Source organism: Wasmannia auropunctata, unplaced genomic scaffold (genome assembly GCF_000956235.1).
Source record: "Wasmannia auropunctata unplaced genomic scaffold, wasmannia.A_1.0 LD335949.1, whole genome shotgun sequence".
Classification (NCBI taxonomy): Eukaryota; Metazoa; Arthropoda; class Insecta; order Hymenoptera; family Formicidae; genus Wasmannia; species Wasmannia auropunctata.
This window is the reverse complement of record NW_012026941.1, coordinates 215,580-228,101: the sequence shown is the minus strand read 5'-3', so window position 1 is coordinate 228,101 and position 12,522 is coordinate 215,580. Positions and strand designations below refer to the sequence as shown.

Sequence of the window (12,522 nt, the reverse complement as noted above, 5' to 3'; positions counted from 1 at the left end):
TATCCCCTGTGTGCCTTGTCGACTCGGTTGTTAAAACTGATAAGCATTGCTATAAAATGTTTTGATATTCTAGCAATCACTTTGACTTTCGCACAAAATTATTTTGATTAATGAACAAAAATTATTTTCAGATCTGGATTCAGCAAAATTGTTCTTTTCGTGCGGAAATAGAATTGTATTTACAAATGTATAACAGAGCACAAATAATTATGCTATAGATATCAGAAATTGAAAGATATTTGAAAACGTAATTTTCTCATAATAGTTTCTTTAGGTAGCTCAATCGATCGGGAAATTACTTGACGAGATCGTGGGGCCATCAGTTATTTCAAAAGTCGATCGAGTAAGATCGGCAGGCTTGATACAATCATTCCGTCAGCACGGACGATGAAGTTCGCGTATATCGATCAATACGAGCTGTCATGAGTTTATCGGTTTATTCGTTTATTGAATTAGCAACGGATACGATTTCAGTAGAAATAGAGGCACGTCGATCTGTAACTCGGATTTTTTCGGTTAAAATTTCTATATTTGTCGTTTCGTTTATACGCTGTAAAATTTCAGAATCCAAATACCGATCCGCCCCCGCGTACAGGTTCAATATCACTTCGAAGTTATGACAATAAAATTTACATCACAGCAACATGTCGCGTTAATTGACTTTTTTTAAATATAAAATCCTAGTAAATATATATATATACCTATATATATATATATATCTCTTTATATATATATATATATATAGATACAGTGGTACGATAAATGTCTACAGTAAATACGCGCATAGCTAAAAAAAATAAATAAATCCAATTTATACTTCGCGATAATTTAACGTTAAAATTAATTCAAGTGTATATTTTTAAGTATTTCATCGATTTTTCTGCTCTCCAATTTTCGGACTACATGACCGCGACATTTTCCGACTCCGAGAATCCGTAATCGTACGTGAATATTTTATTTCCACGACTCTAGTTTCAGGTTTCAGCAATTTAACACCGACGTGCATGCTACATCCACGTCCGCGACGCCACTATATTTTAAGACGCAGAGCGAAAACCGCTCTTCGCGCGCGACTAAAGAAATTACGCGCGATGCCCGCCGATCCTTCGAGACGCGTAAAAATCATCCGGGCGCTTCTTACATCACGTAGCTCGCGCGCGCCGTCATACTTAACGAGCGTTGCGCATCTTCCTCGAAATGTCACGACCTCGAGTGAACTTTCAAGACGATCTTTATTCGCGCGTAGCGCGTGTACACTTCACCACGCTCCGCGCATCAACACGTATCGCCGAACGTAAGTATATATCCGTTCGATTTATCCGTGAAATTTCGCGAGAGCCCGAAAATTTCCGTCGAGCCGATCGTCCGATTCAAACGCGACGTCCGTTACACGATTTAAATTTCATCCAGGTGTCAGGCGCACGTGTGCCACTCGCGTCTGTCCGACTTTCGCCAAAAATTCCGAAAATGGATCGTGCTGCGAAGAACGAAAGAGAAAAAATCGATGGAAAATCTACAAAACGATCTCTCGATTAAGCTATCGACATACACAATCACATGAAGTGCGTATCGCACTTTGTCGCGTGAAACGCGTCTTTCTCTCTCGACGGTGATCCACACGAGCACACGATCCCGATCCGCGCGCCGATCGATGCGGACTGGCACGCATCCACACGCAACACGCGAGAGTCGCGTGGAACCGCGCGGAGCGCCACCGACTGACTGACTGACTGACTCGCGGCTCGCTATCATCCAACCAGGCAGCCGGTTGTCTGTCCGACCCCGTCTATGCGACTCCGTTTGATCTGAAGGACCCCGCAACCGGGAACTGTTGCTCCTATGACGGTCGAACGCGCCGACACGCGTGGGGATGGTCTCCAATGCAGAATACGCATGTAGTGTTTGATACTACTACTAGTACCGATACTCTTTTGCTTTTCTTGAACTGATTCTGGATTTCACATTGTTTAAATTATATATCGTTGGAAATAATATAGCCTTGCCTCTGCACGAGAATATTTGCCTGATGGTAATTTTATTGGCGTAATCGATTTTTTTTATTCTCTGTGGTAATTTATTTTTAATGTTAATGAAATATATCGATAGCTAAAAAAGAGGCGAATTTTTAATTTTTAAATATCGAAATAAATAACAATTAACATTTATAACAGAAACGTTAAATCAGCAGTGATGGAGATAATAATTCCGGGAGTCTTTATATTTTTATAATGTGCTAATTATGTACGCTAATTTTCATTAATTCGCTGCTTTAGAAACTTCCTTTCTATAGTCAATAGAAGCGATATGAATATAACAATATTTTCGACTCTGGAGAAACTCTGGAGAAACATCGATACCGAAGTTATATAGGTGTATTGATATCTTACTGAAGTTATGCATTCATAGTTTCGCTTCGTTAGCGAGATCTCGCTATTTTGATTTCGAGCTTCGTCAGCTCGTTGCCGGAATTAAACGTTCTCGATAACAGTCCGGATTATATCGTGGCGTTATTTCGCCTCTCACAGTATACTTGGCACGTCGGAGCTGTGTAAAAATAAAATGTTTTAAGCGCCGTGCGGCATTCTGGTGGAATCCGATACAGCGCTGCTTCATTTTGCGAGGCTGGATGTGCGACTATTTAATCGAGATCGTTACCCCTCCCCTTCCCCCTTTCACACTTGATGATCCTTCTTCATGCTGTCGAATACGGAATTATCTCTCTCTCTCTCTTTCGTTTATTTTATCTTCACTCTCTTTACTTAATTATATTCAAATTACAATATATTCAAATGTTCTGATATCTTTAAACATCTGTTTCAAATTAAATCTTAAGCAAAATGATTTCCGTAATTAATAATCGTCCGATGAATTGTCGAAAATGATGTCTGATTACTTTGAAATGAAATTTGTTTTATCAAAAATTTTATGATTACATTATATATGTAAGTGTCATGAACAAGCTATGAATTCGAGAGAATTCGCACAGCTGGGTTTTCACGTAGATCGATTGCCGTTTCGAGAAATAACGTTCATTTTTCGTAGCTCGGAATGTGATAAATGAGTCTTCGTGCTTGAACATGTTGTGGCTTTCGCGGACGATGAAAGTTTGATTTTTCGCCGAGGTCAGTGGCAGCCAGTGCTCGATGAGTAGAACCGCATTACCGACGTGCCAATCGCAGGCGCATCGCGGTTGAAGCTTCGGCACACTCAAATTGTAAAAATATTCCACTATTTTTAAACCTCTGTTGTGCCATTAATATGCCTAACGTAAAAAATGAGAATTAGGTATACGTCAGAATTAAGTGCTACTCAAGTGCTAACTTAGTGCTCTGTTCCTAATTTTAGTGCTCAGTTTAGTGCTCGTTTAACGAGAACTCGCGATTGAAACTGTATGTGTTTTGCACATCAAACCACTTTCACTCCTAAGTACAGAATAAAAAAGTAAATAGAATATATTTAAGCATTTTTTTTTAATGCTTCAGAGAGTAACAAAATTGAATTATCGTTATAATTTCAAAAATACGAGCCAATAAAAATAAGCATGCGTACAAGAATAAAATATTATTAAAACATCAAAGGAGAGAATATCGATTCTAGAGTTTTAAAATATTTAAAAAATTATATTCCTTCCAGAATATAGAAAATCAATCTTAATGCTCACTCCTTGTTACCGGAAATGCAGTTTTAACTTACCCAGTAAATCAAAGCTAACAAAAACAAAATATAAAATCTATAAAATCAATATAGGAAATTGATTTTCGACTCCTAAAATATTCAACGATTTCGATGTTTTCAAAATACAGAAAATCAAATTTTGGTGTTCGTTCTTTGTCGTTTGAAAAATGCAAAATTCCCTGATTGCCGCGTGTCAGAATTAACGAGAATGAATTTCCATCCAGCGAAAATAAAATCGAGATAGAGAAACACGTTATTCCGCGTTATCGATGTGAAACGCTGAGTAACGCGATCATATGTTTTATGACATACGAACAGAACGTAAAATTATAGCATCACAAAGACGCTATACAAATATTTTTTTGCAAAGTATACCTTTGCACTTATTATATAATATTAAAAAAAAAAGAATATTTCTCTTTTACCGAAATTATGCCATTAATTTTAGTCCTCGGTGAAATATATAGCGTGTATTTAAATCAAACATTGCTTCGCCGGCTGACATTACGGCCGGCATCGGGGAAATTTCAAACGGTCTAAGGTTAAAAATACACGTTGCAATATCCGACTGGATAGAGTTTCTCCCTCGGACTTTCGGTTGAACGAACGTCAAATGTACATGTAGCAATCCGTCGGGGCTGCCCCGATACGGACCCGATATTATCCCGCCAGGAATCAATTCTTTCGGTGCCGCGGCTCTCCGTTCCGAAAGTTCTTGTGCCTGGGTTCTTATTAATTCCACGAAATCTGGAACACCCAGCGTGGGTCCGGGGCGAGACATTAATTATGGAGTATCGTAGCGTTCCTTCGAATCCCACAAAGGGGAAACGTATATCAGGAAGGAAAGACCGAAAAATTTCTCACGCGACGCCAGGGCATAATCGATCCGGCGCAGTTGAGGGACCGCGGGCGGGAGAGAAACTCCGGTTCTCTATACGAGCGCGCGGGTTCTCCTCTCTCGTCGATATTTAACGATCCCGCGAGGGATCGAAGGCGGAATACGAGAGCGGGCAGGTCGGTAGATATCACTCGCGATTCCGTAGAATCTATCCACTTGAAGCGGCCGCGTGGTACGCGACCGTGTTATTGACCCCGAGACGGAAAGTGCGACGAGCAAGTTCGCCGCACGGTGACGACGATATACTTATAGTACGCGGATGCGCACTTACGATATTGCGTTTCAAACGTGTTGGACGATGTTTGCGACAATGCAACAACGGACTTTCTATCCGTCGATAGAGACCCGCCATACAAAGTCGTTCGCATGCCAACGAAGTTTCCAAGCTCGGCGGCTATAGCCTGCACCGTCCGCTATTAAAGCGCGTGACACGCGAATAGCGTGACGGCTCATCGAAAAACGTAAGGACGATCTCGAGAGCGCACCGGCTGTCACTCAAGCGGCCTTAGCGTCCGTAAAGATAACGTCGTTTCTCCGTGGGGGAATTAACTGACGGGGCGACGCTCCGAAGATAATTAATTAGGGCGACTAATCGTTCTCGATTAATTGTCAGATATGCTGGAGGACGCGAACGTACGTTTAATCGGGGATAATGAAATCGCGACCTATTCACGCTCGAATTTTTACGCCGGTCAATAATTGCCAGGCCAATGGATTATGAAGTGATTAAATTTTGCGTAGTTTCTTTTGTTCGTGATATATAAATGGAATTATTGTAATTAATAACTACCGTTCCATACATATAGTGCTGCAACAATATTTTATTCGCTGAATAATATTGCACATTTATAAATTAAATTGCGCATCGAGGAATATTTTTAGTTGTGACATGGGAAAATGCATATCTATTCCAGAGCGACTTAATCTTATCTCCGATGCTAATGCTTGCTCTCCATTTGTCAGAGCTGTCTTAACCACCATCAATTTTGTATGTTCTTTCTCAATAACATCTGATCATTAGAAATGAATTTCAGCTTTCAGGACGTGCTGAAAATATGATAACTTACCTGAGGAGATATTCTATTCTTGATTCTCGATTTCTTGTTTTGTTTATTTTCAATTACCCTTTTGTACAGTTTATATATATGTATGTATAACGAGCTATGTACATATCTTAATTTTAAAATAATTCGATCGAATCTCTTAGTTGATTGAATCAATCTTCCGAGATAATTAATTATGTTCTTGTCGACGGCATACATTGTATTCCCTAAAGCTAGTTCCATTAATCTTTGACTTGATCGAGAGAGACATTTTCGAGAGAGCTATTTCGAATTCCGCGTTACTTTGCGACGATGAAACACCGCGGCGATACATTTTGGCAAATTGCCTAGGAGGTCGAATTAAATGGTATCGCGTAACTGTGTACCGATAGACAAAAGTCGATATCACCGTAAAAACATGGCTCGCGAAACAATTCGCAATTCAGCGTCGATCTCAGCGTGGATTATGAAATAAAAAAGAAATCGTCGCGCGCGTAAAAACGGGAGGTCCTGCGTTAAATGGCGTGAAATTGAAATTACTTCGATTTGAATTAATCAGAGGGAATTAAAAACGTTTCGTTTCGCGCCCTTGACGAGAAAACGTTACCCTTATCATTATCGATAATGTCATTACTTACTTATGGTTTGAGTCAATTAACTGGCACAACTTAAATTAAATGAACAAAAAGAGAATTAAATAGAGAACATAATCGTCTTGGATTACACCAATTTTTCAACGATATTGTAATAAGTCTTACGTGATAGATACAAGTATATTCTTAGAGTATTATCACATGCATTCATGTACACCCATACACGTACATACACACTCACATACACGATCGCAACGTTCGTTGTAACGTCCTAATAGCACAACAGTATTTTAGTGCTATTTACTTTGTTGTTGGCATATAATAAGTTAACCGTTTATTCACCATTTCTCACGAAAATCTGATTTGGCGTCACGTAATTATTTACTGTGATAAATAATTATGATGAACTTGAGAGATGTTGCTTCGCGTGAAAGCGATTCTTATTGTTGGGAACCTAAATTCGATCCGAAGTTTATTCCCGCATTTATACTCCTGAAATGGAGTTTTTTTTTTAAATTCATTCGAGAAATTGCGAGAGATTGGTTTCCGTGTGTAATTATATACAGTAAAAAATTTTTTGACGAATCAAGCCGTGTTTTTAATTGTCTCGCAAAACGCACTCACACTTACAGTCGCGCACCAGGCCGTGTTCCAAGTCGCATCGATCGTACAACTTCATCCGCGTCGCTCAAAGTTACGTCTGCATTATTCAAACTGATCCTAGAACTCAACAAACTGGTCCGGCAAAAAAAAGAAGAGAGAATCGCGATGAATAAATGTGAACTGGATCACGGCCTGGTCCATAATTAACAAGGACAAAGAAGTGGCTGCATTGCTGTGCAAGCCACCGCAAGCGCAGGTACATTTGGTAGCGAAAACATCGAGTTTAATCCTAAAGAGCGAGCTTTAACGCTAAGTTAGCTAAATTATCAATATTTTTGCACTTATTATAGTTTTTTATTTTAAAAAAATGTAATGAATAAAAAAGTTTCGAAGTATATTTTGCTGCCTGAGCGGTAAAGATAAATATACTTTTGCAAGATAAAAAAAGGTAAAACTATCGAGTATCTTTCAACCACTGATAAATAGATGGCAAAATGAAAAAAAAAAGACAATCGTTTGCTTCGATCTGACGTGGATGATTTATCGAAATTTAATCGCGAAAATTAAGATTTCGAGATAAGTAATAAATTTTCTTCATATGTTCATTGAGCTTGTCGCAAAGTCTATGGCGTCGAATATTTGTGGAAGCACCTCTTACATTTAACAGCTTCTACTATTTAGGATTAAACACCTATCGCACTAGATCCGTGATTACGTGAGACGAGTCGGCCGGCCGGTCGTGTGGCGGCAGTCTGGCGATTTGGAACACGGCCCCGTATAGAGTCACTGCCTGTACACCTCAGCGTTGTTGAGGAGCCACTCACCTGCAGCCCGTTTACACGGCTCCTGCCTCGGTTCCTGCCTCTTGATCGGCATCTTCGTCGGCAAGATGTCGCGTACATCCGCGATATCGATTGGCTTTACGATAACGTCTATTTGCTCGTTGTCGTTCGCCGTGCCCATCATCGTCATCGTCGTCATCGGTGCCGGTGTTACCTTTGCCACCGTCATCATCGCATTCATCGTCGTCGTCGTTATCGTCGCCGCCGCCGCCGCCGCGACGACGGCGTGCCGTGAATCGTGCGCGTCTCCAGCTTGTTCCACGACCGGCAACCCTCGCCCCGAGTCCGCCATCGAGGTGCGCTGCTGCTCCTGGAGTAAGCAGGCGCTCGACAACAAATCCCATTGGCGGAGCTTCTCTCGGTCGAGCTCGAACGACGTCGCGGACATACGGACGTCCGGGATCGAGCGAGCCGGGGGAAGGTTGCCGTCCTCTAAAAAATGATTCCTGTCCGAAACGGTGGGCTTGTGATAGATCTTGTTTTGTGGATCCCACACGTAGCCGCCTGTGCCGATCACCTCCATCGACAAGGTCTCATAAGTGTCGTCGTCATCCTCGATCGGCCGTTCTCGCGTATGGTGATCCTTGTTCGTTCTGCGTTTGACTCGCGGTCGTTCGCTGCACGAAGATTCCTCCGCGCAATTGTCCCTGCGCAAAACGACACTGTCGTTCACGTAGGTCGCACCCCGCGTGATTCTGCCGCGCGATTTTGCATCACCGGATCTTCCAGGTCTCGGCGGACTGTCTAGATTATCCAACGATCTGGCATTACGCAGACTCACCCTCCTCAGGCTCTCGCACCAAAGGCTATCCTGTTCCCAGGGATCTTCGGAATTGAAATTACTATCAGTCACGGCATTATGATTGTCAGACGATGGCATGTTTTGCAGCGTTGCCTGGATTTGACTGGTCGAGGCCGTTGAAGTCACCACTGTCATCGCCGTTGCCGCTGCCGCCGCTCGGTTAGCTCGGTTTCGCTGCTCCACTAAATTTTGCAGGCCGACGTCGTCGAGTAATCCCTCGAGAGATCTCGACCGACGATGAGACGCTTGTGTGACGTGCGTCGGTTCCGTGTTATCGACGTTGCCTGGATTAACGGACTTATCTCTAAGACCGTGGGGATATAAGTTTCTAGCCTCGGGCAGAGATACATCTGGCAGTGGATCAGTGGATTTCACCCGGCGCAACGTGTCGGCCTCGTAGAAATTTCTCTTGTCTACGAGAGCGGCTTTATTGTCGCCGAGCAGCTGGCAGGTCGTCCGCCTCAGTTCTGCGGCGATACGTCTAGCCTCGTCTATGTCGTCTACTTGAATCTGCCGTGGCATTTGCCGCGCGATCGGGTTCACTATACGACCGATATCATTCCGCTTGCTCAAGCCGATCGCCGCGTCGTCCCTCTGATTGTTTAGCTGAGGTAATCGCGAGGTATGGCCGATCATCGGTTTGGTCAGCTCTATATCCACACTGTTGACACTCGCTTGGAGGTCCGAATAGTAATAGGGCGCTCCCGATTGATCGCTCTGGGCACGCTGCTCGCCGGCGTTTGGTAAATATGACTGCAGTAGAACGGGATTAGTTTGTATCGACATTGGGCTGGGATAATGGCTCGAGTCCTGGCTGGAAGTTGATCGATGATTCGGCAGTACATGTCGTACACACGCGTCGTGACTGGCGGACCTCGAGTGATTCGGGAACCTTTGCTCGGAATACGCGTTGACGTTCTGCAGCATACTCGCTAGCGTGCTACCGTGATTCACCGAGGACATGGACGCGCTGATGGGCGAGTGCATCGAGGATTGCGCGCTCGCGGGCCTCTGGCAAGCCATGGACGTCGAGATGGACGCTGCGATCGATGCGTTCGAGTAACTGGAATCCCTGCTGTGAGAGATTGGTAGCGCGCTAATGCTCTGGGACGTGCTCTGCATCCTGTGAACGCTGTCGCGTGGCGGCTCGCTGTCGGGTCGAACCGCCGGCGAACCGCGAAGCGGCGAGAAGCTCGCGACGTTCTCGTAATGCGCGTCGCCGGTGAAGGACTGCGAGTGTTGGTGGGTCGGCGGTAGATCGGATACTCTCATGGATGGCAAGCTGCTTGCCGAGCCGGTTTTATTTTTACCGGAATAATCGAACGGCCGATCGAGATTGCTCGACATTAATTTCATCTTCCTCGATAGATCCTGACACGTGGTCTTCTGCAGCTTATCAACCACTAGCATATTCTCGTTGAATCCGTAAATGCTGTTGTAGCTCGGATCTTTTGCGTAAAGATCCACATTGAACGCATCTCTAGCCTGTAATTCCTCCAAGTATTGATCGAGGTCGATGCTCGCGCCATCGAAGCGACTTCCCAACGATTCTAATTCGTCTAGACTGTCCAGAACTTCGCAAACATCATCGCTGACCGGTCTCCTCTTCAATTGTCTGTGCCGAGCTTCCTCCTCTGGATTTCTGAGCTCGGTCGAATCGCTTCCGGATGCGCTCTCCAACGATATTCTGCTATCTCTAAAGTTGGAGCTGATTGTCGCATCGGAAAACCTTGACGGTGGCCTGTGCATTTCCATCTGACCTACTGATTTGTTCCAAGATTTTGGAGAGTCGCGACTCAGCACGTTATCCTTCGTCGTAGCCACCTGCGGCGAGACCTTCTTTATTTCCAAGGATTCCTGCATGTCCAGCGATTCCAAATCGTCCAACGGCGGCGGAGAGGTCGGTATCGGTGGCGGGGATACGAGCTCACTGTCCGACGAGTCGTGTAATTCCGCCATCATGTTGCGGCTAGCTCCCAGATAATAAGAAGCCGGTCGGAAGGTGTCGGACAGACTGAATCGCGGATGCCGTGGTGCATCTATCGACTCCAAGTCCTTGGACGACTCGTCGTCGGCGTCAGAACTATCGGACTTGAGCGCCGTCAAGATGTCGGGCAGATCGCCCCTGGAATGCGGTGAATTCTCGTTGGCGTTGCTCTTTCTCATCAAGGATGCGTTACTGCCGTCTTCGTCCTCTTTTTCGGACAATTGATTCACCTCCATATATACCGGCTCAATCTTGTTATCCGACACGCAGACAAGTTCGTAGTGGGACGCGTCCAGCGTGGAATAATCGCCGGAATCGTGCTTTCTGCCGCCCTCGTTCGGTGCCAAGAGAGAGCGATTCATCCCGTTCTGCGCCATCTCCACGTATGAGCTCTCCTCGTGCTGCAAATTGGCGAACAGACTCTCCATTATCTTAGGATTCGGTCTATCATCGCTGTTAGGATCCAATATAGCTTTTCTGGGAGACATGGGGAGATAGTGATCCTCGCTGTTAATGTCGTCCTGCTTCGAACTGGGATCGTTATCGGCAGAGAATTGGCCGCTGTGCGTTACTAACGATTCGGTCATGCTCGTTCTAGCACAGTCAGGACTCGGGATAACATTTAAATCGATCGATGGCACGCATTGTTCTGTCAGACTGTCTTTTGAACTGCTCATTCTGTTTTGCTTCGGAGATCCGTCGGAATTCTGCATTTCCTCGGCACCCGTATAGAGAGTGTCCAAAGCGAAACGTTGCGTAATATCTTCATTCTTCTCAACGAGTTTCTCCTTCTCGTCGTCTCTATCTCGACGATCCAAATTACTTCCAATGTCGTATCGTAATGTTTCATTATCACCATAGTTTCCGCGATGCTTCGATTCTTGCCGCTTCTCAAACTTCCGATTAGCCTGCTGCTGTGACTTCTGTTCGAAGTTCGCCCGGAGATCCTTGACTGACTTGTTACTATCAGTTGAAGCTTGCTTAGCGTGTCCCTCCTCTACGTTCTTGTGCTTGGTAGCGTTCTCCGAAGCATTTGCGTCACCCAGAGCGAAGCTGCGTATGACGGACGGGGGCTTGTTTGCGCAGTCGAGCTTCGAGACGTGAGCCTCGGTCGCCTGTAGCGGCGATATCTTCAACGGCTCCTGCATGGTCAACACCTCCTTGACCGGACTGGCGCCATCCATGTTCATCTCGAAAGATCTGATTCTGCACTGGACCAGATTCATGGTCTCGAATTTTTCGCTCTCATTCTCTTCCACTTTCGATGGCATCGGCACTTTCTTAGGATTAATATACTGATAAGAAAACTCCTTGATAACTTTGCTCTCGTCGATGCCGGGATCCCATTCGTCGTTATCGTCCTTAGAATCCCACTGTACGTTTTTCTGAACGTGCCACGACTCGTTGGTTCGATAACCGCACAGACTGTCGGATCTGTTGCTCTCGATCACGCCGGTTTGTTGCCCGTCATATTTCTGCTGATCGAAGCCGTAAGCGGTTGATGTCTTCAGAATGCCCAGCGGTTTCTTCGGGGTCTTGTGTCTCGCGGGGTCCTCGAAGGCGGCCTCGGGATCCGATCTTCGGGATGACGATTGCCTGTCCGCCGACGACGACGCGTACGCGTAATCGTTTCTCATCATCGGCGGAAAGCTGACCTCGTCGTAACCCGCGTCCGGCGGTATGCCACCCAGAGAGGAGAGCGCGCTCGCCGGGTTCGCTTTGCGAGCGTTAAGGGTTTGCGACTGCGGGATCTGATTAACGCTCGTGCGGCCGCTCCCGGGTATCGTGACATCCTGGACGGCGGAAGTCGCCGTTGATGACCGATCGTCGCCGGCGTGCCGGGGGCTCCTTCCTGCATGCGTGGGTCTGCGCGAGCGCTTCCTCCGGATATCTCCCAGCTCTGATTTGTTCGTTACAAAACACAAAGACACGAGTACGTCCGTTACTTACGAGTGTGCGTGTATGTGTTTATATGTATGTGTTATGAGAGAAAGAAACAATCCCATTTATACATTCCCGTTTCTACATTCCCATTAGATAATTCTAAGCAAACTCGTCAAGCGCGACAACGACATCGAT

At 45.0% G+C, this 12,522-nt stretch overlaps 1 protein-coding gene across 1 annotated transcript in view; it reads right to left on the bottom strand.

Moving 5' to 3' along the window:
• Positions 1 to 7,595: 7,595 nt before the first annotated feature.
• The window catches only part of LOC105455089, a 90,127-nt gene continuing 85,200 nt past the window's right edge, over positions 7,596 to 12,522 (bottom strand). Inside the window, exon 11 of the mRNA XM_011698144.1 lies at positions 7,596 to 12,343. Coding sequence (XP_011696446.1) covers positions 7,596 to 12,343 — 4,748 coding nt within the window. The remainder of the gene's footprint in view (positions 12,344 to 12,522) is intronic.